The sequence below is a fragment of the Dioszegia hungarica genome, assembly GCF_025882075.1.
Source record: "Dioszegia hungarica strain PDD-24b-2 chromosome Unknown MKK02contig_8, whole genome shotgun sequence".
Taxonomy (NCBI): Eukaryota; Fungi; Basidiomycota; class Tremellomycetes; order Tremellales; family Bulleribasidiaceae; genus Dioszegia; species Dioszegia hungarica.
This window is the reverse complement of record NW_026515770.1, coordinates 3,165,313-3,188,853: the sequence shown is the minus strand read 5'-3', so window position 1 is coordinate 3,188,853 and position 23,541 is coordinate 3,165,313. Positions and strand designations below refer to the sequence as shown.

The 23,541-nt window shown below is 56.9% G+C and overlaps 11 protein-coding genes across 11 annotated transcripts; 8 read left to right on the top strand and 3 right to left on the bottom strand.

Annotated features, from left to right (window-relative positions):
- Window positions 1-302: 302 nt before the first annotated feature.
- Window positions 303-2,657, bottom strand: MKK02DRAFT_25105 (spindle assembly checkpoint component Mad1; the record flags this gene model as incomplete). Its single annotated transcript, XM_053086985.1, has 8 exons — window positions 303-632; window positions 682-1,037; window positions 1,083-1,284; window positions 1,340-1,655; window positions 1,700-1,836; window positions 1,914-2,261; window positions 2,306-2,532; window positions 2,579-2,657. The coding sequence occupies 8 exons, from the start codon at window positions 2,655-2,657 to the stop codon at window positions 303-305; spliced, it is 1,995 nt and encodes a 664-aa protein (XP_052946013.1).
- An 817-nt stretch (window positions 2,658-3,474) lies between these two features.
- Window positions 3,475-5,549, top strand: MKK02DRAFT_37061 (ferric reductase like transmembrane component-domain-containing protein; the record flags this gene model as incomplete). Its single annotated transcript, XM_053089550.1, has 2 exons — window positions 3,475-3,935; window positions 3,980-5,549. 2 exons carry the CDS (start codon window positions 3,475-3,477, stop codon window positions 5,547-5,549), a joined length of 2,031 nt encoding a protein of 676 aa, XP_052946012.1.
- A 127-nt stretch (window positions 5,550-5,676) lies between these two features.
- On the bottom strand, window positions 5,677-7,018 carry MKK02DRAFT_44938 (concanavalin A-like lectin/glucanase domain-containing protein; the record flags this gene model as incomplete). The annotated part of the gene is made up of 6 exons (XM_053093157.1): window positions 5,677-5,777; window positions 5,867-5,962; window positions 6,035-6,105; window positions 6,169-6,242; window positions 6,302-6,418; window positions 6,500-7,018. The coding sequence occupies 6 exons, from the start codon at window positions 7,016-7,018 to the stop codon at window positions 5,677-5,679; spliced, it is 978 nt and encodes a 325-aa protein (XP_052946011.1).
- A 582-nt stretch (window positions 7,019-7,600) lies between these two features.
- On the top strand, window positions 7,601-8,545 carry MKK02DRAFT_44937 (uncharacterized protein; the record flags this gene model as incomplete). The annotated part of the gene is made up of 5 exons (XM_053093156.1): window positions 7,601-8,063; window positions 8,114-8,212; window positions 8,256-8,365; window positions 8,419-8,438; window positions 8,497-8,545. 5 exons carry the CDS (start codon window positions 7,601-7,603, stop codon window positions 8,543-8,545), a joined length of 741 nt encoding a protein of 246 aa, XP_052946010.1.
- A 375-nt stretch (window positions 8,546-8,920) lies between these two features.
- Window positions 8,921-10,578, top strand: MKK02DRAFT_37060 (amidase signature domain-containing protein; the record flags this gene model as incomplete). The annotated part of the gene is made up of 6 exons (XM_053089549.1): window positions 8,921-9,170; window positions 9,217-9,335; window positions 9,420-9,563; window positions 9,620-9,675; window positions 9,722-10,405; window positions 10,458-10,578. The coding sequence occupies 6 exons, from the start codon at window positions 8,921-8,923 to the stop codon at window positions 10,576-10,578; spliced, it is 1,374 nt and encodes a 457-aa protein (XP_052946009.1).
- A 659-nt stretch (window positions 10,579-11,237) lies between these two features.
- MKK02DRAFT_44935 (amidase signature domain-containing protein) lies at window positions 11,238-12,850 on the top strand (the record flags this gene model as incomplete). Its single annotated transcript, XM_053093155.1, has 6 exons — window positions 11,238-11,487; window positions 11,542-11,660; window positions 11,708-11,851; window positions 11,893-11,948; window positions 11,994-12,674; window positions 12,730-12,850. The coding sequence occupies 6 exons, from the start codon at window positions 11,238-11,240 to the stop codon at window positions 12,848-12,850; spliced, it is 1,371 nt and encodes a 456-aa protein (XP_052946008.1).
- Window positions 12,851-13,148: 298 nt separating this feature from the next.
- MKK02DRAFT_44934 (uncharacterized protein) lies at window positions 13,149-14,009 on the top strand (the record flags this gene model as incomplete). The annotated part of the gene is made up of 4 exons (XM_053093154.1): window positions 13,149-13,260; window positions 13,315-13,653; window positions 13,766-13,828; window positions 13,900-14,009. 4 exons carry the CDS (start codon window positions 13,149-13,151, stop codon window positions 14,007-14,009), a joined length of 624 nt encoding a protein of 207 aa, XP_052946007.1.
- A 75-nt stretch (window positions 14,010-14,084) lies between these two features.
- Window positions 14,085-15,260, bottom strand: MKK02DRAFT_44933 (DnaJ domain-containing protein; the record flags this gene model as incomplete). Its single annotated transcript, XM_053093153.1, has 2 exons — window positions 14,085-14,915; window positions 14,964-15,260. The coding sequence occupies 2 exons, from the start codon at window positions 15,258-15,260 to the stop codon at window positions 14,085-14,087; spliced, it is 1,128 nt and encodes a 375-aa protein (XP_052946006.1).
- Window positions 15,261-15,455: 195 nt separating this feature from the next.
- MKK02DRAFT_25414 (Deoxyhypusine synthase-domain-containing protein) lies at window positions 15,456-16,764 on the top strand (the record flags this gene model as incomplete). The annotated part of the gene is made up of 6 exons (XM_053087036.1): window positions 15,456-15,668; window positions 15,804-16,139; window positions 16,186-16,398; window positions 16,451-16,495; window positions 16,545-16,625; window positions 16,675-16,764. 6 exons carry the CDS (start codon window positions 15,456-15,458, stop codon window positions 16,762-16,764), a joined length of 978 nt encoding a protein of 325 aa, XP_052946005.1.
- Window positions 16,765-17,096: 332 nt separating this feature from the next.
- Window positions 17,097-19,748, top strand: MKK02DRAFT_44931 (poly(A)-specific ribonuclease; the record flags this gene model as incomplete). Its single annotated transcript, XM_053093152.1, has 14 exons — window positions 17,097-17,277; window positions 17,324-17,363; window positions 17,462-17,507; window positions 17,553-17,593; window positions 17,640-17,759; window positions 17,804-17,897; window positions 17,943-17,996; window positions 18,048-18,504; window positions 18,555-18,789; window positions 18,840-18,912; window positions 18,962-19,191; window positions 19,239-19,476; window positions 19,524-19,630; window positions 19,685-19,748. 14 exons carry the CDS (start codon window positions 17,097-17,099, stop codon window positions 19,746-19,748), a joined length of 1,980 nt encoding a protein of 659 aa, XP_052946004.1.
- Window positions 19,749-20,240: 492 nt separating this feature from the next.
- MKK02DRAFT_44930 (Carboxylesterase) lies at window positions 20,241-22,562 on the top strand (the record flags this gene model as incomplete). Its single annotated transcript, XM_053093151.1, has 10 exons — window positions 20,241-20,559; window positions 20,613-20,896; window positions 20,943-20,998; window positions 21,047-21,245; window positions 21,302-21,566; window positions 21,613-21,715; window positions 21,766-21,945; window positions 21,992-22,143; window positions 22,197-22,299; window positions 22,343-22,562. The coding sequence occupies 10 exons, from the start codon at window positions 20,241-20,243 to the stop codon at window positions 22,560-22,562; spliced, it is 1,881 nt and encodes a 626-aa protein (XP_052946003.1).
- Window positions 22,563-23,541: the final 979 nt, after the last annotated feature.

Genomic DNA, 23,541 nt, shown 5'->3' with positions numbered 1-23,541 from the left:
GTCGAAGATGAGTCGTTTGGAGGTGGATGCAGGGACGCAGGATGCGTGCAGTCTGAGGTAAAAGTCGACGAACAAAGAGAAGAAGTCGGCGGTCCAGCCGGTCGAGACTTGAGGAATGTGGAGTTGAGACTTCAGCTTCGGTGGGGTCACTAGGGTGGGTCTCACACTTTGACTCTTTGGCCAACCCGGAATGGCCGGTGATCAGTGACTACTCTGAAATAGTCGGAAGAAGGATCAGAAGCAGGAAGTGCCCATCGTCATGCATCACATCCCCCTATGTACAACCCATCCCTTGCCCCTCCTCATTCTAACCCAACGTACCCCGCCGCCCGCCCGATCGTCGTCTTCTCGAAGCACTCGGTCGTCACCTGGGCCAAGAAGCCCGGTACACTCTGCCTCTCTACGATCCAGAACGTCCGCGCCTCCTCCAGTCCCCTCGCCATCGCGCCCGTCATTTGCATAGTCCCAAAGTGCCCTTCCTGACTGGCGAATTTGAGCGTCAAGCCCATTTTGCCTTTGGGAGCGTACATGGAAGTGAGGCGGATATCGGCGCCGGACTCGTCGAATTTGATTCGCCAGCCGAGGAGGGAGTAGACGGCTTCAAGGAACTCCTTGGACTTCATACTGAAGATCTGACCATCAGTGTCACCAACAACCAATTTTACTGGGAGGGAGACCCACCTCTTTCAAGCGCTGAAGCCGCTTCGTATGCCCCATCTCCATCTCCCTGTTTTCCCGCTGCAATCTCTCCCAGCTCGCCCGCGGGACATACCCCTCATCCTCCTTTAGCCCCTTGGCCTCCTCCAACGCCTGGATCTCTTCTATCAACGCCTCGTTCTCGCTTCGAAGCTGATCCAGCTCAGCCCGCCGGATGGTCTTTTCCTTTGCAGCGGGATTGTTGGCGAATTCGATACAGCGCTCTGTGGCGGGATTGTACTCGCCTGATGCAACCCGGCGCATCAGGTCAGTCACTTCGGCGTCCAGTGTGGTGTTCGCGGTGGTGAGCTCGGCGATCGTTGACTGGAGGGCGGTGATGTCTGCATTATCAGTTGGTCCCAACAGCAAAGGTAGAGTGTGCGTACCTGCTTGAAGCGTGTCGGCCTTGGTCTGCGCCTCATCCAGCATGGTCTGCTTGACAAGGCCAGCTCCCTGAGTCAGACGATCCTCCAGCTCCCTCGAGTCCCGGGCTACAGCCTCCAGTTCAGCCTTATATAGCTTAACCTGCTTCTCCAGGTAATTCACGCGCCGAGTATGGTCCCCCAATGACACTCCGTCAGGCCCTGACTGGCGCTGCTACTTCAGCTATCGCTCGTTCGGTCACAAGCATCTGCCACCTTACCGAGCTAGACTCCAAGGCCTCTACCTGCTTGCGCGCAAACTCCTCTCCCTTCTCGGCCGCTGCGCGCCCCTCTTTCGCCCATCGACATTCCCGCTCCGCTTCCAGCAACTTCTTGGTCAAATCCTGAATGACAGCACGGCTGTCGTCGCTTTGCCGCACGAGGCGGACGTCCAGAGTTCGTATCTCGCTATCTTTCTGGGCGAGGTCGGATGTTGCCTGTGTGTGCAGGGCGGAAAGGGACGAAAGGCGTGATTGGAGGGTCTTGGCGTCGGGGAGAGCGGCATCGGGCGATGATGGGAAGGTCTGGGTAAGAGAGCTGGAGCATGAGCTGAATGCCACTATTCTAAAATGTCAACTCACTCCATGTCCCTCCGAGAACGCTCCAGCTGTTCCTGCAACGTCCAAATCTGTTCCCTCAAATCCCGCTCAATCTCCTTCTGCACCCGCTCGGCCGCTTCCGCCTGCTTCTTGTACTGCCTCAACTCTGTGACCTCGGTCTTGAGGCTATTCGCTTGTTGCTGATGCAGTAAGAATTGCTGAGATTGGCCTGACGGTCAGCTCTGCTTCATCAAACAACCGAGAAGGGGAGCTCACGCCTGAACTCCTTCCGCAACACCTCGTCCCCTTCCTTCTCGCCGCCTTCACCATCCCGCCCGCCTCTGAGCGTTGCGACGATCCTCTTCTGCTCCTCCAGATCGATAGTCAGAGCCTGGGCCCTCCGCTGCCATAACTTGAGCGAGTCCACCTGTCTCTTTGCGTCCCCCAGCTCCCCCTCGAGCCGCTTGGCCGTTGAGACGTGTTCCTGCTTGAGTGCCGCAAGGCGACCGATAGTCTGGTCATGCTCAGATTTGAGCGCTTCCAAACTGGATGAGGCCTTCTCGTATTTTGTGCGATACTCTGATAGCCGGCCGTTCAGGCGTTTCTAGCATAAGCTATAACCTTTCTTTAGCGAGGAGGAAAGCTCACTGTGTCCTCTGCAAACTTGGCTTCTCTCTCCTCTCCTCTTCCTCTCTCATTCGCCTCTCCCTTGAGGATTAGGTCCCTCTGTGCGCGAACGACCTCTCCCTTCCCCCGCTGCTCCGTCATTTCCGCCTCCATCTCCCTATTCCGCTTGTTTGACGTTGAGAGATCCCGCTCCAATGTAGCAATCTTTGCTTGAGCCCTAGCAAGGTCACGCTTCATCTTTGCAGGGTCTGATCATCAGCTTTCCATACGTATTTCATAGGGAGGGCTACATACCCTCATCAAGACCCGCTTCAGTCGCACCCCGCTTTCCGAGCGCTCCTGATCGGCCTGTGTCGTTCGAGAATACGTTCATTTCGGACCGCTGCACGCGGGAGGTACTAGCTGAGAGCTGGCGACTCATCTTTGTTGGGCGCCGAGGTCTCCCTGTGATCAATGTATATGAGCAACAGCAAGACCTCAAGCAGCTGAACGTCATGTCTGAGCCATTATCTGGCGCCTGACGCACGGATCACGTTTCTCACCCAAAACACGCTCAGCAGCTCGAGCGAGGCGATAGGTTGTGGCTTGAGACCATACTTTATCATCGGTAGCACAAGTCCACCTCGGCCGACGGTCGACAGCCCGGATAGTATCAGAACGGACCGCAAATCAGGAAGCAGGAGCGAAATGTAGCTCGCCTGTTACTGGCCGACAGACGATCGCGAACCGGAAGAGGCGCTCGACGACGAAGAGATTACTCCTGCTCTGGACCGTCTGGCCACTTGCAGCCTACCCCTCCATCTAACAGCTCATTACACAAGGATGATATCCACCGCGGCACTGTCCCTCGACATGGCCATGATCCCCGCCTCAATCGAGAGCATGGAAATGGCGCAGGTTCCTGCGCTGATCAAACTCGCTCACCCAACTGAGGCCTTATTTCTAAGCAGGCACGGATGGTAGCCAAGGTTTGGCAACACTCCTTTCGACCGATTCGAGATTCCCCATCACCAACATATGATATAAGAGGTTCTCGCCGACTGCTCTTCCCCTCCTTCTCGCCACCTCCAATACAAGCTGGATTCTGGAATCGCTAAACGCGCTCTTTCAATATGCGGTCTCTCAACCTCTTATCAGCGATCCTCTTCTCCCTCTCGACCGTCCAGGCCTTCATCGGCATCACTCTCGACATGTACAACCCCTCCTGCGCATACGCCTGCCGCTCCGTCATCGCCGGCGCCATGATCGACTGCACCGCAACTGCAGACGACATGTCCGGCCACATTATGACCCGCATGATGAAGCGGCACGGCGACATGGAAGAGACCACTCCTGAGTGTCGCTCCACCTCAGTCCCATTCCTCACCACCCTCGCCTACTGCATTCACGAGAAGTGCTTCCCGGAGCCCAACCCCACCCGCGCCAAGCTCGAGACATACTGGTACGCCCAGTCCACAGGGGACAAGGCGGTCGCGCCCATGTGGGGGTATCAGGAGGCGTATGACAGGGTTAGCGGGACTCCGTCGGCGGCGTATGATGCTGAGGCGATGGAGTTGAACGGGACGATGTTGATCAACAAGGACTCTTGGCAGGCGGAGAAGCAGAGCATGGAGCAGTTTGAATGGCAAGAGACGCTCAATTCGAGATACGCGTAAGCTTTCCAGTCCAGATCGTGGACAGTATGCTGACTAGTAGCTTGACCCTATTCTTGGTCGGCGTGGGCATTCCTATCCTCCTCACCGCGCTGTCTTACCTCCCTTACGCCGCCTCCCTCTCACACTGGCTCAAAGTGAGATACATCTACCCCACCTTGGCCTCGCGCCACATCCAGCCCATGTACCGCGTCTTCCACATCCCCACCCTCGGCCAATCCATCTTCCTCGCCTTCTTCGTCATTATGACGGTCGTCTTCACCGCTGTCGAGTACGGCTCGGTCTCGCCGAACACCTGGTTTACTTCCACCTACTTTGAGACCATGTCATACGTCGCCAATCGGACTGGCGCCCTCTCGATAGCGCTCATGCCTCTTACCATCCTTCTCGCTGGGCGCAACAACATCCTCCTCTGGCTCAGCAACTGGTCACACTCCACCTACCTCCTCATACACCGCTGGGTCGCCCGGCTTTGCCTACTCCAGCTCGTCCTCCACTCCATCCTGGAACTCGTGGCCCGCGTCCAGAACGGCTCCTACCCTACCGAGCTCCCCAAGCTGTACTGGGTATGGGGCTGCGTCGGGACAGTCGCCGCGGTCATCATGGTCGTCGCCGCACAGTTCCGTAAATACTACTACGAGATCTTCCTCATCACCCACATCCTCCTCGCGGTCTTCGTCATCGCTGGAACGTGGTATCATATCGAGTACCTCTACCAGCGGCAGTTCGCGTACGAGTACTGGATTTACCTGTGCTGCGCCATCTGGTTCTTTGACCGAGTCGTCCGGCTGGGCCGGGTGCTCAAGGTCGGGATCAAGCAGGCGGTGTTGACGCCGATAGGGGATGAGGTGGTCAGGGTGGATATTCCGGGAGTTAGGTGGTCGATCGTGCCGGGCCAGCACGCCTACCTCTACCTCCCGGCGACGAGGAAGTGGGCGCCATGGGAGAATCACCCCTTCTCCGTTATCCCCACCGCCCTCCTCCGTCCGGCCACCAAGCACACCCTCTCCCCGTCCACTTCCGATCCAGCCTTCTCCACCACCGCAGAGACCCCCGATATCGAAAAGTCCGAGAAGGATACCACCAACCCTCTCCCTGTCCTATCGTCCGGCCGCGGTATGGCCCTCACACACTCCACATCCGGCATCACCCTCTTCACCAAGCGCCACAAGGGTCTCACCGCTTCCTTTACCCACTCCCGCCTGTCCGCCCTTCTTGACGGTCCTTACCGCAATACCTCGTCTCAGCCCGTACTCGATACCGACCGCCTCATCCTCTTTGCCGGCGGTATCGGAATCACCGGTATCCTACCGTTCGTCCACGCCCATCCCAACATCAAGATCTACTGGTCGGTCCGGTCTGCCCAGGCGGCGCTGGTGGAGGAGCTCCAGCCATGTATCCCGGGACACGTGGAGAGGAGCATCCTGATGGGAGGGCGAAATGATTTGGACATGGCGCTGGCAGAGGAGGTCAAGGCGGGCTGGGGGCTAGTCGGGGTGGTAGTGTGTGGACCTGGGGGGATGTGCGATCAGGTCAGGAACACGGTGGCGCTGTTGGGGAAGACGTACCCCAGCACCAAGTGGGAGCTGGATGTTGAGGCCTTCCTGTATTGAGAAATGAAGCCTCAACGTGCAGAGGGGGAATGCAGTTCAAATGTGGCCGGTATGTATATAGGATGTGAGCAATGAGGCATGAGAGCCAATGTTGTGCGTGTTTTCAACTCGTATTTGCGTCTAGACCCTACAGGCTGACTGGATCGAGCACCCCACTGGGAGTCCGGGTACCCGAGGGCTTTGGTAAAAGAATCGGACCGATCTGACTGAGTTGGGTGAGCTGATCTCCTTTACTGTAGTAGCCTGGACACGAAACCCAGGTCGACATGATAGGTGAGGCGGATATATATAGCGGAGAGACTGAACATGGGGCTCACCTTGCATGAGATTGTCAGCTGCGGGGGGACCCAAGGTAAAGCCTGGACTCCCATTAGACCAGTTGTTCATGATCAGCCTTGATGGGTTGACGGATCCTGATATGTCAACCTAGCGCCAGTAGGACTTCGGCGATGTAGTCGAACACAGTAAGAAGGAGAAAGACGTACGGTACATGGCGGGCGCCTTCAGTTGTTGGCCGTCAAACTGATACGTGGTTGCGTTGGGCAGCCAGGCGATCCTGTACGTCAGATCATGACACCCTGTTCACTGATAGTACGAGTCAGAGACATGTCGAGCTCACGTGTAGTTGTGAAAGGAGTCGATGGGATTGGCCGGGAACGGGTTGCTCTGGTGGCTATTGTCCTTTCCAGCCGGCTGACGTATTAGTAATCGCATGGGAATAGAAGGCATCTCGAAGATCTGGAGACACTCACATTCCAGTTCGTAAGCTCGATAACGGGCGGCATGCCATCATCTGCCCCCTTGGAGCCGATGATCTCGATGTCCTGCTCGTCGCTGTTGCCGGAGCCGTCATTCGTATGGAACGTCAACTGGAAGATCAGCTTTGTGCTCGACAGGGGACTCTGCTCTCCAGCCACGAACGAGCAGACTCCACAGTGGAAAATGCTCACGATAGATTGACAGGTCCCCTTGTTGCCTCCCAGCTTTGCTTCCATGGTAAAGACACCCCCGGTGATGGTATCCTTGAGCAAGACTTCAGCCGCGCTGATGGACCCGCCCACACTCTGACCGCCCGGCACTCGCAGCTCCAGCACCGCATTCTTGACATACACGTTATCCACCGATCCCACTGACCTCGTTCCCTCGTAATTACATCCTATGGACCATCTCCCCACCTCGAGTCCGAGAGCGTCGAATTCCGAGCCGGGTATATCTGGCATTGATGCGAAAGTTATCTCCTTGAGGAGGGGGAAGTAGGCATCAGAGTGTGCGGAGAGGACGTAGCCGCATGCGCAGTCGATAGCAGGGCTTCCGAAGTGTGTGACGATAGAGGCTGCTGTGGAGAGTGTGCCACGAGCGGCGGTGTAGGGTCTGGGCGCCGCGCCATATTTCATACCGTTTTCGCCATCGAGTCCGGACGCCAGACCAGCTAGCACGCACAGCGCCAAGCAGGAAGCGATGGACCACATGTCGGAGGAACGGTTGAGAGGCCGGGTAAAGAAATTAAGGAGGCTAGACGATGTCGGATGAGGAAAAATGGAGAGGGGATGTTAGCTTGGACGAAGCTGGGGCACCGGCAGATCAGCAGGTCGCATCAGTTATGAGCTCATTCATCTTTGGCGGGATGAGCCACATGTCTATGGGCATCCAGGCCTTCCCGTCTTGTACAAGACAGGCACGATTCTCGGATATGCGAGAGCTGTCCTGAGCCACCAAGGGTCCCAATGCGGTCGGCGGAGAATAGCAAGAAAAGGTTTGGATTGGAGAAGGCGTCGTCGTGCCTTGCCAATGCCGTGATAAGGAATGAGGATCATCGTACACGTGGAGTTGGAGAGCCAGCGGTGGTTGCCGCTCATGCGCGTCATCGCCGCAAACCGCTTCTCCTTTGGTCCATCTCTCCTTGATGCCTGTACAATGCTAGCTACATGATCATGGGCGGGGTCTTCTCTCAAAGCCCACAGCCAACAGGCGCTACCTCACTCCCCGCAACTGGCCCATTGCGAAACACAAGCGAGACCGGTGCGCGCCGATATCTATCGTACTTTGTCCCCATGCCGTCCCCCGAATTGACCCACTCCCACTCGCGTCCTACCGGGCCGGCCACTATCAATGCCGTCGTCACCCTCTTGAAATGGCGTGGACTACCTATCGAGCTCGCCCAGCGGATCGTGGACCAGGCGCAGTACTGGACAAAGTGTACGAGGTCAAACAAGCGGGCATGTACCGTCATCGCGAGGATGGCCCCGCCTCGGCAATCCAGCGGAGGACAGCTCGAGACATGGACGTCGGGGCAAGAGGACGAGGTGAAGGAGGATATGGAGATGGAGGGGAGTGGATTGAGAGATCGAATAGGGGAGGTGTGGTATCTCTGTTCGAGCCCGATGGGGTGCCTACTGAAGCAGCGGAATGGAGGCGAAGAGAAGGATGAGACTGGGGCGAGCTCTTGGATACGTCAAGTGGCGGTGGAGACGTTCTCGAGGGACCAGGGTTGGAGTGATAATGCCGCTCACTATGGTGCGTACTGAGGATGACGAACTGTAATGAGTATGGCTGATTCCGTTTAGGCAAATACGAGCACTCCTACTCCTGGTTCGAGATGTCTCTTCTGCGCAATGGACAGGAGGTACCTGAGTCACGTGTCAAGATACAGTACAATGTACACGGTAAGTTAGGTTCATGAGCTTGTAGATCTCGCTGACACGGTAGCGGGGCAATACTTCAAGTCCCATCGTCACGTCTTCGACAAGACCCATCCGCTGGTGAGAGATGCAGTGGAAGGTGACAGACTCGTGTTGTGGGCACGTGCAGAGTATCCGGTATGTTCAGCTAGAAAGTGGCCATCAATCTTGTCCCAAGGCTGACAATTCAGGGGTGGACAAATGTGATCAAGTGAGCACATGTTGCAGATACAAAACTGCTTATATGGAGCTGCTGCTGACGCCTCCAGAGAAGCAAGTATATCGGTGTACACTGCCCCTTATCCTGTGCCGAGATAGGCAAGAGGTGTCCGACGATCTGACAGGATTGATAGAAGACGATATCCCGTGTATCTACTAGTATCCGGAATGCGTCAGCGCTGTGTTGTATTTCGCAAGAGTGTTTCGCATGCATCCGATCTGAGCAGCCATGAGCTTTGTCACGTCCTGGACTCTGCTGTTCATGACTGCGGATTGTCACTACTCGCACGGCTCGCCGTCCCGACCTCCTCCTATCTTATCGCGTTCTGCTCCTGCCGGCACCGGATCCCGACGGCCGGCTGTTGGCTCCGGTGGTAACCGGCCCATCCCCACGTCTCTATAAGTAGCCTCGGTCCACCCTGGTCCACCTCAGACTCCCCCACCTGCCCTTACCTCACCATACTATCACTCACAATGTCCAGCCTCCCCGCCAACTACCTCACTGCCACCGAAACTATCGCTCTCGTCCGATCCGGCAAGCTCACAGTAACCCAGATCGCCGAGGCCCATCTTGCGCGATATGACGAGCGCGATCCTACAATTCACGCCTGGGCGTACATGGACCGGGAGCGTGTCTTGAGCGAGGCTAAGCGTCTCGATGCGATACCCGAGGCAGAGAGGGGCCCACTCCATGGGGCTGTTCTCGGTGTCAAGGACATGATCAGTGGGTCAAGAGCTCGATCGACCAGACATTCCGCTGACGGTCATAGATACCAAAGACATGCCGACCGAGCACAACTCCCCCATCTACAAAGACCATAGACCGAACGTAGATGCGGTACCTGTGGGAGTCTGCCGTGCTGCAGGAGCGCTTATCTTCGGCAAGACCGTAAGTTGCTTCCCTTCCTCCCGCTCCTCCCTAGCGGCTAAGTGGTTCCAAGAGATCTGTGTCGTACCCACGCTGACAGTCTAGCACACCACCCAATTTGCGGCAACTACTACTGGACCTCCCGCTCGGAACGCGTTTGACCCCGAGCGGACTCCCGGTGGATCCAGCTCAGGATCTGGAGCTGCGGTCGGAGATTGGCAGTGTCAGCTGGCGTTTGGTACTCAGACCGTAAGCTCGAGCTCAAGCTCTCTGTCCCACGTGAGATGCGGCGCTGATCCGCATAGGTCGGGAGCACCGTCCGACCCGGAAGCTACAACGGCATCTTTGCATTGAAGCCGACGTGAGTCCAGACCCGAAGAACAAGTAGAGTCGAGCTGATGCTCAAGCTGGGGCGCCATCGGTCGCGAAGGTCTGAAGGTCTTATCCGTCACTCTCGACACCCTGGGTCTCTACGCCCGCTCAGTCGCCGATCTCCAGCTTCTCGCGGAAGTCTTCCAAGTAGTCGACGATACCCCCCCTCCCTCCCCTCCCAAACCCCTCTCATCGTGCACATTCGCATACGTAAAAACCGACCAATGGCAAGCCGGCTCTGGTCCCTCTCCGGAGCTCGAACGCGCTTGGGCCAAGTCCAAGGAGCTCCTCATCGCTGCTGGCGCGACCGTCAAGGACGTCGAGCTTCCAGCCGAATTCAACGACGTCATGCCCCGTACGGTACGGCTCATGGCGTCCGAAGGTCGGGTCAACTTTCTCCCCGAGTACATGGTCAGCAAGGACAAGCTCGATCCGCTCCTCATCAGCCACGTCGAGAACCAGACCAAGATATCCAGGCGGGAACAGCTCGATATCTACGATGCGATGGCCGCGCTCAGGCCGAAGCTCGACGCCATCGCGGGACAGTACGATGCTATCGTTACGCCGAGTGTGCCCGGGGAGGCGTGGGTGGGGATCGAGCGGACCGGGGACGCGCGATTCTGCGCGCTCTGGACCTCGCTCCATGTGCCTTGCATCAACATCCCAGGGTTTGCTAGCGAGAGCGGAATGCCTATCGGCCTGACATTGGTGGCGCCGAGGTGAGTCGATCGCTGCGCGCCTGCTCGCTCGGAGACAGAGCTGACAGGGTAGGTACGAGGACGTCAGGCTTCTGTCGGTGGCGTCAGAGGTAGCGAAGGTATGGATCAACGCGGACGAAGGGCTTCTCAGGAAAACTCCGGCTCCAGAGGAGGCGTCGCACAATTCTGCATGATCGTCAGGGTGATACTGCTGGGTTTTAGGGGATCTGAATGCAAGACTGGGCTCAGAGAGTACTGCATAGAGGGCTATTTTCAACGGTGGTGTGGTCAGCACTCTAACACCCAAATACGCTTCTTCCACCTGCCCCGACATCGAACTAGTGAGCGCTTACTCAATGGTTACTGTCACGGACCTAAGCAATCGTAAGTACCGCTCTGATCAGTCTCTGTCTCTGCTCGCTCTCGGATCCCTCTCGGATTCAGATTTCACCTTGTGTTCCGGAAATAAATCAACTCCTCATTCCTCGTCGAGATTGGCCGATGGGTCTGCCCGCACCGTGGGGCCGCACGCGACTGACCCAGAGCTGAGAGCGCGACTCAGCTTGCGATTGCAGCGGCATGCGAGGACCTTGGAAGCGTTTCTCCCCGGCTGATGATTGCGCGGCTCTGCGGGGGTACACCATACTCGCCACACCGGGTTTCTCTTGTCCGCAGCTGTCAGATCTCTGATCTCAAAACCCCCGACCGGCTTCTACCTCCCGAGGTTAATCCGACCGCCCTATTTCCTCTTCGTTGAGTCGAATTGCGCATCAGATGTACACTATTCCTCCATCATTATCTTTGTCGCAGCTATCACCCGCTTGCATATATCTTGCGGAACCGGATAGAGAGGATGAGCGCGCTTCCCGCCAGCTATCTTACGGCGACCGAGACGATATTTCTCGTCCGCGCCGGCAAGCTCACTATCACCGAAATCGCCGAGGCTCACCTTGCGCGGTATGATGAGCGAGACTCTGTCATCCATGCCTGGGCATACTTCGATAGAGAGTATATTCTGAGGGAGGCGAAAAGGCTGGATGCCATCCCCGAGAGCGAGAGGGGACCACTGTACGGTGCGGTGCTTGGAATCAAGGACGTCATTGGTGAGGTTTCAGTATGGTCTGTATGGGGCACTTGTGAATGAGCTGATCCGTCAGATACAAAAGATATGCCGACCCAGCACGGATGTCCTATCTACCAAGATCACCGGCCGAATGTTGACGGAGGACCGGTTGGCATAGCTCGAGCTGCTGGCGCTTTACTCATCGGCAAGACGGTCAGTCGCAATTACTTCGCAGCCCACGTCTGAGGCTGACATTGCAGCACACTACAGAGTTCGCTGCTAGTCACGTCGGTACTCCCGCCCGCAATGCGTACGACCAGGATCGTACACCCGGGGGATCCAGCTCAGGGTCTGGCGCGGCTGTTGCGGACTGGCAATGTCATGTAGCTTTCGGCACCCAGACTGTACGTCTATCACTCCTTATCGGCAGATCTGACTCCCACAGGCTGGTAGCACAATAAGACCTGGGAGCTACAATGGGATCTTCTCGATGAAGCCAACGTGAGCTGCTCTTTGTGCCAGATTGAGCCAAGGCTGACGGTATAGGTGGGGCGCTATCGGCCGGGATGGCTGCAAAATCCTTTCCGTCACACTGGACACTGTCGGCTTCTTCGCGCGCTCTATCGCCGACATCCAGCTCTTTGCACAGGTCTTCGGCTTGACGGACGACATACACTCTCCTTCCCCTCCAAAACCGCTCAGTGCGTGCACTTTCGCCTACGTCAAGACCGACCAGTGGATCGCCGGATCTGGCCCCTCGCCTGAGCTCGAGCGCGCCTGGTCCAAGTCCAGACAGCTTCTGCTTGACGCCGGGGCGACCATCAAGGATGTCGAGCTCCCTCCCGAGTTTGATAATGTCGCACCTCGGAATCGGAAGATCATGGCCGCTGAAGGTCGGGTCAACTTCCTACCAGAGTACATGACCGGCAAGGACAAGCTCGACCCTCTCATCGTTAGCTTCGTCGAGAATCGTACCAACATCAGCAGGAGGGAGCAGCTGGATATCTACGACGCCATGGCGGCTCTCCGACCCAAGCTGGACGCCATCGCAAGGCAGTACGACGCGATCGTCACGCCAAGCGTCCCGGGCGAGGCTTGGCTGGGGACAGAGAGCGGGGACTCGCGCATGTGTTCTCTATGGACCACACTGCACCTTCCCACGGTACAAATCCCGGGATTCGCGAGTAAAAATGGGATGCCTATCGGGTTGACGCTGGCGGCGCCGAGGTAAGTGTTCCTGCGGTTAAAACTTGAGGTGGCAAAAGGTGAGCTGACGGATCAGGTACGAGGATATGAGGTTGCTTTCGGTGGCTTCAGAGGTAGCCAAGGTCTGGGTACATGCGGACGAGGAGCTGCTGCGGAAGATACCAGCTCCCGAGGCCGCGAGGCACTGTATTCCGTGAGGAACATAGCTGGCTGAGGCCTGAGGGATGAAGTTGCTTTTTTTCAGCCACGTTTCGCCCTTTCTGGTATCCGGACTAATAGTCAATAGTCAGACGTTCACGCTACAGCTGGTCAAAGTACGGCTCGTCGCATGCATACCCCTGGGATACCGCTGCAATTGCAAGCTGTGTCTGATGTCCTCGCTCGGCGGTTACGTAAAGACGCTACCCGCCAAAGTCAAAACGGCTTGACAGCCTTCGTCGAGCTCGCTCTTTACTAGCTTTACTGTTGACAATGACCATTACGATCAGCAACATCATGATCCGCAACGCTCTCGCCACTCTGGGAGGCCCTTCTAGACTCCGCTTTGCTGCCCAGCGCAGTTACGCAGGCCCGAATGTTGTCCGAACTTTCCAGACAACCCGTCCAGGTAAATCCCTTCTCCGCTCTTGCCCGTCGATCTGGACTGAGCTAACTTTCGCAGCTCTCAAGAAGCGTCGTACTGTCGAAGTCGAAGAGGACGTTGACTCCGCCGAAGCTGAGGACGAGGCTCTCTTTGACGACGACGCGGGAGTCACTGCACCGGGAACGATAGTCGACCGCAAAACGCAGCGAGAGAATATCAAGAGCTCGATCCTCGCCGCGGTAGCTGTGAAGGGCAAGGAGAGACGCGTGGCGGGTGCATCGTTACCAATAGGGTCACTGCGGAAGGTGGCGCAGTTGAGTGAGAGTGCGGAAGATGTGGAGGAGCTTCGAGGGGTATTGCGGACATGGCGTGTACTGGGGAAGAAGGTGACAACCCAGACTGCTGTTGAGATCATTGGTGAGTCAGATTTACTCTGTCGGATGGAAACAGAAGTGCTCCCGTAGAGACGGAAGAGGGACTGAGCATGCGGACTGCGCTAATGCTCCATGCGGACTGCGCTAATGCTCAGGTCGATGTTGCAATCTCGGTCGACCAGACCTTGCCAAGGAGTTGAGCCAAGACAGAGTCCAATGTGAGTGCTCTTGCCCTCGCGAGATCGTCTCCTTCTCTCTATCATATAGGGAGCCTATGCTCACCCTGTAGACGGGTTTCCGGAAGTTCCCTCAGCCGCCCAGTTCACGATCGACGCTGCTCTCGCGAATTTCTCCCCAGCCCCGGTATCAGCATCTGGCGAAGCAGCACTGCCAGCGTGAAGCGCAGCAAGCTATTACAACAATGCAATCATCTACTTTCTACTTCTGCTTCACCTTCTCTAGGTAGTGCTGGCCCTAGCCCTCCTCCTCTTCCAGCCTGATCTGCTCCGCCAATCTATCCCTCTCCGCCTGGCGCATCCTGAACAGCGTCATGTTCTCAAACTCCTCCTCTTTCTTCTTCTGCTCCTTTCGCCCCGCATGCTCCGCCATCAGGTCCGCCATGCTCGTCGTGGAGAGATTCGGCGCTGATCCGAATGCCGGTGCTCGCGGCGCAGGCGCCATCCCGTTGTCCACTCCTCCGCCTGGACCTCCGTCCCCGCTGCCCGGTATCTGCCGCTGCCTGTCGGCCCAAGCGACCCACTCAGGCGTCTCTCCTTTCGCCCAACGGGCCTTGACACCATCCTCCAGCCTTCGCCCTTCTGCGCCGTCCATGTGATCCTTCCAGCATGCCCAGCAACCTCCCCAGTTTCCCTGTTTAAACTCGACGACCGCCTTCCGTCCCTTCTTCTTCTTCTTCTTTCCAGTGTCGCCATTTGTATCTGGTGGTTCGCTGATGATAAGGTGCGTGATGGGGCCGTAGCGACCTTCGAGGAGGGGCTGTAGTGTCGGTGGAGTAGAGGGAAGGATGGATGTTGAAGGGAATTGGAGGATAATCGTTAGATCTTCTGGGGAGATAGGTGGTTGAGCGTCGGCAGTTCCGTTCTGACCGTTCGACCGCGATGGACCGGCCTCGGCTCGAGACGACTGAGACGCCGAGGCATACGCAGCCGCTGCAGCTCGTTTTTGCGCCTCGACAAGCATCCTCCGTCCTGCCTCTTTGATCTCCTCCTCTTCCGCTGCCTGCTTCCTCCGCTGCACCGCTTCCACCTTCGCCTTCTTAGCTTCCTCTTCCCGCTGATTCAGAGCCTATACATCAGCCACTCTCCTTCCAGACAGAGTCGCGAGGTGACTCACATCAACCATAACTTTCCGCTTCTTGTCCAACTCTGCATACTTCTCCTTCCTCCGCCTCTCCCCTTCCAGCTTCCCATCGACATACTGCCGCTTCGCCACATCCTTCAAAATGTCCAACGCCAGGCTGATCTCGCGGAACTTGGCAGGTGCGTCCGGCGCAGAACTTCGATCCGGATGATACTTGAGCGAGAGCTGTCGATAGGCCCTACCGATATCTTTTTCGGTCGCGCTGGTGGAGAGCGCGAGGATCGCGTAGGGATCGAGAGCGGCCTCCTCTTCAGTCAGAAGGGGCGCCATCTTGCCGTCGATAGTCCAATGAGGAAGAAGTACAGTCTCAAGTCTATAGACAGCTGTTCGCCTGTTCGCCACCTGTTTTGCAGCCAGGCACGGTTGTCACGGCATGCACCAAAAGTTCAAGACAGCAAGACCGCCAGATCATGATAGCTTCATCCACCATACATTCGCCTTTTTGCAGCCTCGAGTACTATCGCAATGTCCGCAGAGGCATCCTCATCGACTTCAGCCGCACACGCTTCGGTATTAACCCCCTCGGAAGCTCTTCCGGCTGATGCTATACACGTCAAGGGCCCCGACTACAATCAGCCTATCGATTTGTTCCAGCTACTCGGGGGTTACGAACGGATAGGGTTCCAGGCTACTGGGCTCGCTAGGGCCATACAGGTCATCGAGAAGATGGTAAGTCGAGTTGATTCTCCTGCTTCACTGCTTCGCATGTGCATATAGCTTACCATGCAGCGGAAAGAACGGACCAACCCCGACCAACCCCTCACCCTCTTCCTCGGATACACCTCCAATCTCATCTCTTCCGGACTACGCGAGATCATCAGGTTCCTTGCCCAGAACAAGTATATCGACTGCCTCGTCACAACAGCAGGAGGCGTAGAGGAGGACTTCATCAAATGCCTCGGTTCGACGGTTCTCGGCGAGTTCTCTCTGGACGGCGCGACGCTCCGCAAGAAGGGGCTGAACAGGATTGGGAACTTGTTGGTGCCCAATTCGAATTACTGCGCGTTTGAAGACTGGGCGGTGCCGATCTTGCATGCGATGGTGAAGGAGCAAGAAGAGGACGGGGCACGGTGGTCGCCGAGCAAAGTGATTGCGAGGCTGGGGAAGGAGATCAATGATGAGGAGAGCGTGTACTACTGGTGCTGGAAGGTGAGGTCGTTTCATGGTCTAGTGGATGATGAGGACTGACGAGCAGAATGATATACCAGTGTTCTGTCCAGCACTGACAGACGGATCATTGGGCGACATGATGTACTTCCATACGTACAAGACCGACGCTCAACTCGTGGTCGATATAGTGTCCGACATTCGCCGGCTGAACGATATGAGCGTTCATGCGAAGCAGGCGGGGATGATAGTGCTGGGAGGAGGGGTGTGTAAGCACCAAATAGCGAACGCTATGCTGTTCGTAAGTCCCGCTGTCTACCGACTGGCTGTGGGGGATGACGCTGACCATGCAGCGCAATGGAGCGGACTATGCTGTATACATAAATACAGGCCAGGAAGTGAGATCGCCGAGTCCCATCTGTTTCAACTTGAGAGCTGACTGCTTAGTACGACGGCTCAGATTCTGGCGCTCGCCCGGACGAGGCGGTATCATGGGGCAAGATTCGCGCTGGCGCCGAAGCCGTCAAGGTGAGCTACTGCGCTGGACGTTAGTACCAGTCACCGAGCTGACCTACAGGTATATGCCGATGCTACACTCGTCTTCCCATTAGTGGTCGCTGCTACCTTCGGCAAAGCACACTGGGCTGCCCAGGCTGAGGGGAAGTGAGGCCGATGGCGGGGCGCTGCTGGCCATCTGGTCCCTGCATCTGAACATATTCTTCCATTTTGTACCGATTAATAGCTATGTATTGCGACCTGCAGATCGCTCCCGTTACTGTGCCCAGGTCCCCAGTCTCTGGTTCGGACAGCTGTAGAGGGCCCCAAGGCCCAATTAATACCACCCTTAAGGTGTTTATACGCACGGTCGTGCCTGAGCTCGATTGAGTCTGACGCGCCCAGCCAGACAACCATCTCTCCTCCTCCTTTCATCTACACATCCATGTGCCTATCCATATCTACATCTACCTGTACACAGACTCATCAGGAGCTATCACTACTATGGCCCTCCCAGCGCCCCGCTCAGCCGCGGTGCAAATAAAGCGTCCTCCGCCGCCAGAGTTCACGCCTGCCGCGTCGACCGCGCAGCTGCCGGCCGCCTCCGGACCTACGAGTCCGGTGGCTTTCAAGTCTGTCGGAGGAGCGGGAGTCAGCGCGTCTCCTGCGCCTGGGGCCAAGCGAGGTGAGCAGATCATCGGAGAGGGATATGGGTTCAACCTGATAGGCAGAAACGACGCAGAGGCTGTGTAGGAATGTCATGATTTATGGGTATGTCTTGTTCGGCAGCTGGACGTGGGAGGGGACTGACCAGATGCAGGGTCTGCCGGTTTCAAGATTCTGGAGTGAGTCATCGCTGAATCTCAAAGATTGAGCGCTGTATTGATGATGCAGTGCATCTACTATCACCCAGCTGTGAGCTTCCCATTCAGACGTGCTGCGCCGCGACTGACCATCTAGCCTGGAGAAGCTATTTCGACACCTGCGTCCACCGCGCCCAGGTGAGCTGGCTGTGACGGACCGTTTGGGGCCCAGCTGACATCCCAGTCCGTCGCTTGCCAATACGTCCCTACCGAGTGCGAACGGAAGCAAGCTAGCTGCTGGCCTCGGCGCTGCTGCGCCTGCTTTCGTGCCAAAGACACCTACAGTGGAGAATACATCCCCCGCGTACGTCTTCCAAGCTGGTATCCACGCTAGTAGCTGACAATCAGACACTCGGCGATCTCTTTGCAGCCGCAATGGGCATCTCAGGCCGATGGTGGGATCCTTGAACTCGAGGTAGATGGGGTACCGATGCAGCCTGGTGTAAGCGTATCTCTCGAGCGGCTAGCCCTTGAGCTGATCCTGCAGCTCAGTTACGACGATCAGTCGATGTATATGACCCAGCAGCATATCAGGCCACCCGTAAGCTAGCAGAATTCTAGCTTATCCGACGATCCAAGCTGATAGTCTCAGCTCGACTATAATCTCTACACCGCCCCACTTACATCAGTCGCCAATCCTCCGCTCGCCACGCACCCCCTCCACTCTTTCTGTATACCCGATGATCTCCGACGATACCTTACCTCCCGAAACGATGCCCAATGGTTCGCTCCCTCCGGCAACTCATACCCCGGTCTCCCAAACGAGATCGGGGTATATCACTCGCTCACCCCCCTCGATCCGCCCCGGCTACCGATGCACGGTGGACCCATCCATGGGCATCCACTCAGTAGGATCTTTCCTCACCCAGCACCGGCGTACCGCGCGCGCAGCACCGTCGATGGTGGGATCTACATGCTGCGCCGGATAGAGGGGTACAAGCTTGTCAATGAGGCGGCGTTTGGGGCTATTGATAGCTGGAAGAGGATGAGGCATCCGAATATCGTCAGCCTGCGAGAGGCGTTCACCACCAAGGGGTTCGGCGATAACTGTGAGCTTCCTGAGGCGTGTCGGACGCCAGGACTTGGCTGACCAATGTAGCTTTGATCTTCGTTTACGACTTCCACCCAGATTCTGCCACTGTCCTGGACGAGCACATCCAACCGGATGCTGCTCCCTTGACGATGGGCCGCCGGAGACTAGGGATGCCTATCCATGAGAAGGTACTTTGGAGCTATATCACTCAGGTCGCCAATGGGTTGAAGGCGATACATATGAGTGGTCTTGCTGCGCGGAATATGGATCCGAGCAAGATGTTGATCACGGGCAAGAACCGGTGAGATTGAATTTCCAGATCCGATGATGGGGAAGAGCTGATATTTGCAGGATCAGACTGAATGGGTGCGGAATCTTGGATGTTCTGGCTTATGATGGATCCACCCCGGTGGCTGTCTTCCAGGTATGCCATGAGGGGCTCAGCAGAAAGTGCTTTAGCTGATACATCATAGCAAGAAGATCTCGTCTCGTTCGGCAAACTCGTCATCTCCCTCTGCTGCGAGTTCTTTGCGCCAGGCCAGCATCCCGGCCCAGCACTGGAGCACATCACCCGCCAGTACTCGCCCGACGTCAAGAATCTGATCTTGTTCTTGGTCAGCAAGCCGTCCCCGCTGAAGAGTGTGGACGATGTTATCCGAATGGCTGGAGCGAGGATCCTGAACGATCTTGACGCCGCTCAGAAGTGAGTATCGCTATGGCAATCTGCGTGGGGAGTCGCTAATGTGGCAGCTACATCGACGTACTGGAGCAGAACCTCGCTACGGAGCTGGAGAATGCCCGACTGGTACGCCTCATGTCCAAGCTGGGGTTCATCAACGAGCGAGCGGAGTTTGAGCTCGACTCGAGATGGTCAGATACGGGCGATCGATACATTCTCAAACTGTTCCGAGATTATGTGTTCCACAGTGTTGGAGGGGATGGGCGGCCAATATTGGATATGAGCCATGTCGTTACTTGTTTGAATAAGGTGAGTTGGAACCTTCCTCAGAGGGAGATGGGTTGCTGACAATATAGCTCGATGCCGGGCTGGACGAGAAGGTCATGCTGGTCTCGAGAGACGATCAGAGCTGTCTGGTCGTGACTTATCGGGACATCAAGATCTGCGTAGAGGGCGCATACAAGTGAGTTTGGAGTACATGTCTCCAGGCTATAGGATAGGCGAGCTGATATGGTAGCGAATTGAGAAATAGCGGAGCGGGTATGATGGGTGCAGGCATGATGCAGATGCTTGGACGGTAAGGCCTCTTGCGGCTATACGGGCAGGCAGGTGTTCTTGTTGCTAGGGAGGGCATCGGGCGGAGCGGGCGTGGAGACGCGCTGGCCGACGGGAGGATAGGGAGGGCAGGGTAGTGGCGGAAGGAGCAAAACTGAAAATGACCAAAAACAATGCAAAACCGTCTGTTCCTGATCACGATTCAGACTGGGGTCAGGTGATGGTCGACCAGGCACTGCAGGGGAGCTAAGTTGGGACTATCTACCTGAGCACAAGCAGAGAGGGTAAGAGTGGAGGCAGCCGGAAGCAGCCATTCCGAGATGAGCGGGGCCCTGTCTCCCCCACGCGGGGATCACGTTGGAGCACGGAGGCCGAGTAAGGATGTACGTCATGCCGGTCCATCGGCCTCAATCTTTACCCGAATTTCCCTCCGAGCAGCTGCTCGCTGGTTCTTAAGCTGCAGCCCCTGTCTCTCCTTCACCCAGCTCATCACATCTCATCCCATCGCTACAGTCAAGATGAGGACCACAGCGCTCCTCACCCTCTTACCTCTCATCGCAGCGAGCTGGGTCCCGCGTCAGGCGGCCAGCTCGGTCTCGTCCGCTGCTGTCTCGGGGGCTTCTTCGGCGGTGGCTTCATCAGCCGTAGCAAGCGGCGCCAGCTCTGCTGCACCAGCTGCATCCTCTGCAGCATCGACCGCCGGAAACTCGACTTCTACTGGCCCGAAGGTGACGATCTACCCGTACAACGCCCCTGCCGCAGGTGTCACCATCACCGGTGTGCGGACCAGCAGTCTCGTTACGGACGCCTACCTCGGTATCCCCTTCGCTGCTGCTCGTGAGACCCGCCTCTTCCCCACAGCTCGTATGCATACTCTGCTGACAGGGCAGCTGTCGGATCTCTCCGATTCGTGTCTCCCCAGCTCCCGACCTGGAACACCTCCACCTTTTCGGCGACCCGCCAACCGCCTGCGTGCCTGCAGCGCAACTCGACCGCATACGGCGGCAATGGCTACTCTGAGGACTGCCTCTTCCTCAATGTCTTCACTCCCCAGGGTGCGAATGCGTCCAATGCCTACCTTCCGGTCTTTGTCTGGGTGTATGGCGGTGGATTTACCAGCGGCGCGGCGAGCATCTACAATGCAAGCTTGATCAACGCTGCGGGTGCCACTTCTGTGAGTTGATCGGGTGCTCTTGACTAGCAGCAAGCTGACACGACAGAACCGACCCTTCATCACTGTCGTCATCAACTACCGACTCGGCTTCTTTGGCTGGCCGTGAGTATCGCCGCCCGTATCTCGGAGAAGATAGATGCTGATCAACAGGTACGGCAAGGAGATCGCCCAGAACGGCGCTGCCAACCTCGGTCTCAAGGACGTCGTCGCATCCCTGCAGTGGGTGCAAGACAACATTTGGGCTTTCGGAGGTGATCCCAGCCGGGTCACTCTGGGTGGTCAGAGTGCAGGCGCTATTGCCGTTGCGCTGCTCTACCTCCGTCCCGACCTGGAGCTCTTCCGTTCATCCGTGAGCCTACAGTCTTGGGGTTCCGGTACGGCAGAGAACACGGCTGATCTACGTAGATCATCCAGTCTGGCGGAACCTCGACAGCCCCCATCTCGCCTACCGGTGAGGCGTGGGAGGATGTCTACAGCCTCATCGTCTCTTCGACAGGCTGCAACGTCACCGCCGCTGCTGGCAATTCCACCTCGGCAACCAATGCCACTGCGAACGCCGGTAACTATACCAGCTCGTTCGAGTGCCTCAAGTACGCCCCGGCCGACAGGCTGCTCGCTGCGCAAATCGCGGTACAGAGTAACATCCGATATGGATCTAGCTTTACATTCGGTACGTCGTCTGCAGCAATGACTAGCGCCAGAGACTGATTAGGTAGCCCCATCTATCGACTACGATCTCGTTCCGGACTCGCCCCATGCTTTGGTCGCTTCAGGCCAATTCGCACGCAGGCCGATGATCAACGGGAATGTCAAGGACGAGTGAGTTGCTCCTCTACCAGTCAACGCTGAGAGTAAAGCTGATATGACAGGGGAACCATCTTCGTTCCTCGTACCGTTCCCAGCGGTCAGGTCCCCCTGCTCCTCGGTGCCATCGAGCCTGTTCCCCCATCCAACGCCACTTTCGCCAAGCTGCTCCAACTCTACCCAGACGTCCCTGCACTTGGAAGTCCTTTCGGGACCGGTAACGAGACATTCGGTCTCAGCTCTGGGTAGGTCTCTGCACACCTCAATGTAGAGGGCAAGGCTGATATACAGGTACAAGCAGGCATCCGCCATCATTGGCGACAATGCCTTCCAGGCCAACAGGCGATGGTTGATTCGCAACTCGCAGAACTACTTCCCGGATGTCGGGGTTTACTCTTACTTCTTCAACCAGACCACTCCTGGCGCGGCCAACTACACCGGTGGTGAGCTGTCCCGACCATCCGCCTCGACCTGGACCTCAAAGCTGACAAGCCAGTTTATCACGGAAGCGACGTGCCTTACGTCTTTGGATCGGTCTTCGCTGGTGGCAACTACACTGCTGCGGACCGGAACCTGTCCACCATCATGGGCAACTACTGGTGAGTCCTCAGCTAGTCCGCACGGAGTGGAGCTGATCAACAGGATCAACTTTATCTACAACCAAAACCCCAACGGCGCCAACGCTACCAACTGGCCCGTATACGGCAGCTCTTCCGAGCAGAACATGCTTCTGCTCCAAGCCAACAACGTGACGCTCATTCGCGACAACTACCGCGAGGAGCAGATCGCCTTCTTCAACTCGGAGCCGGACCAGTTCAACCTCAAGAAGAGGGGGCTGGTAGAGGAGGAGCAGTTGATGTAGGGTAAAGCCTGGAGTCAAGGGGGAAGGACAAAGTATAATACCTGTTTATCTAGTGGGCGATCTCAATGTCATCTGTCATCTTGTGGTACTGCAGAGCGGGAGCGAGGAATGTGGCGGAAGATCTGCCCCAGGCCTAGGCGGACGGGTCGACGGCCTTGAACGGCTTCGACGGCTCATCGGGCTCCGGCTTTTCGTGGTGGCAAAGCGGATCTGCCGACTATCCGCCGGCATCTTTGATGGTCTATAACTCGTAGCTCTCTCATTGGACAATGCTCTCGCCGAAAGGTCCGACATATGCACATGTAGCCTGCGCCAGTGCCTGATTAGCTCGCTTAGCGAGGAACGTGAACGAAAGGGGCCTTCGTGTGTGATTCGCAGCGGCAAGTGGCTTGAACTCTAAAGTTACAGAAGCGCCAGTCAGCCCCAAGCTCAACTTGTTGCCTGCTTCCAATCTCTGTCATTCTACTTACCCTACCCCTATCGTTTCATCTCATCTCCCCTCTCCCCCACCCTTCCTCTTCACTGCTTCGCTCTGCTTCGGCCGCGGAGATATCGCACCTCATTAGCATACCGACATTCACTTTAGCATCCGGCCAAGCAAAGGCGATTGATTGTCTCACGCCCAAACCCCGAAAGAGCTCATGCCGCACTAGCGTGTTTCCCGCTCCACTCACCCATCTTCCCCCCGACGACTCGTCACTTTCGCTTATTCGGCCTTGACTAGCTTTGACTCATAGCTGTCTCGTATCATCATCGGGAGCGGGGAGACGGCGACGGTCACACCGCACGGAAGCGAGCAACAGAGTCCGACGCTCGTGTTCGGGTCTGATTAACACCCACCCTCCCCACGTTCACATTCGTCATCAACAACCATCCACCTACCATGCAACCCACTCGCCCCGCCTCCACATCCGGGTCGGCCAGCAACGAAGGTCAGCCCGGTATGCCCCCATCAAACCGATACTTTCAGCTGGGCGGT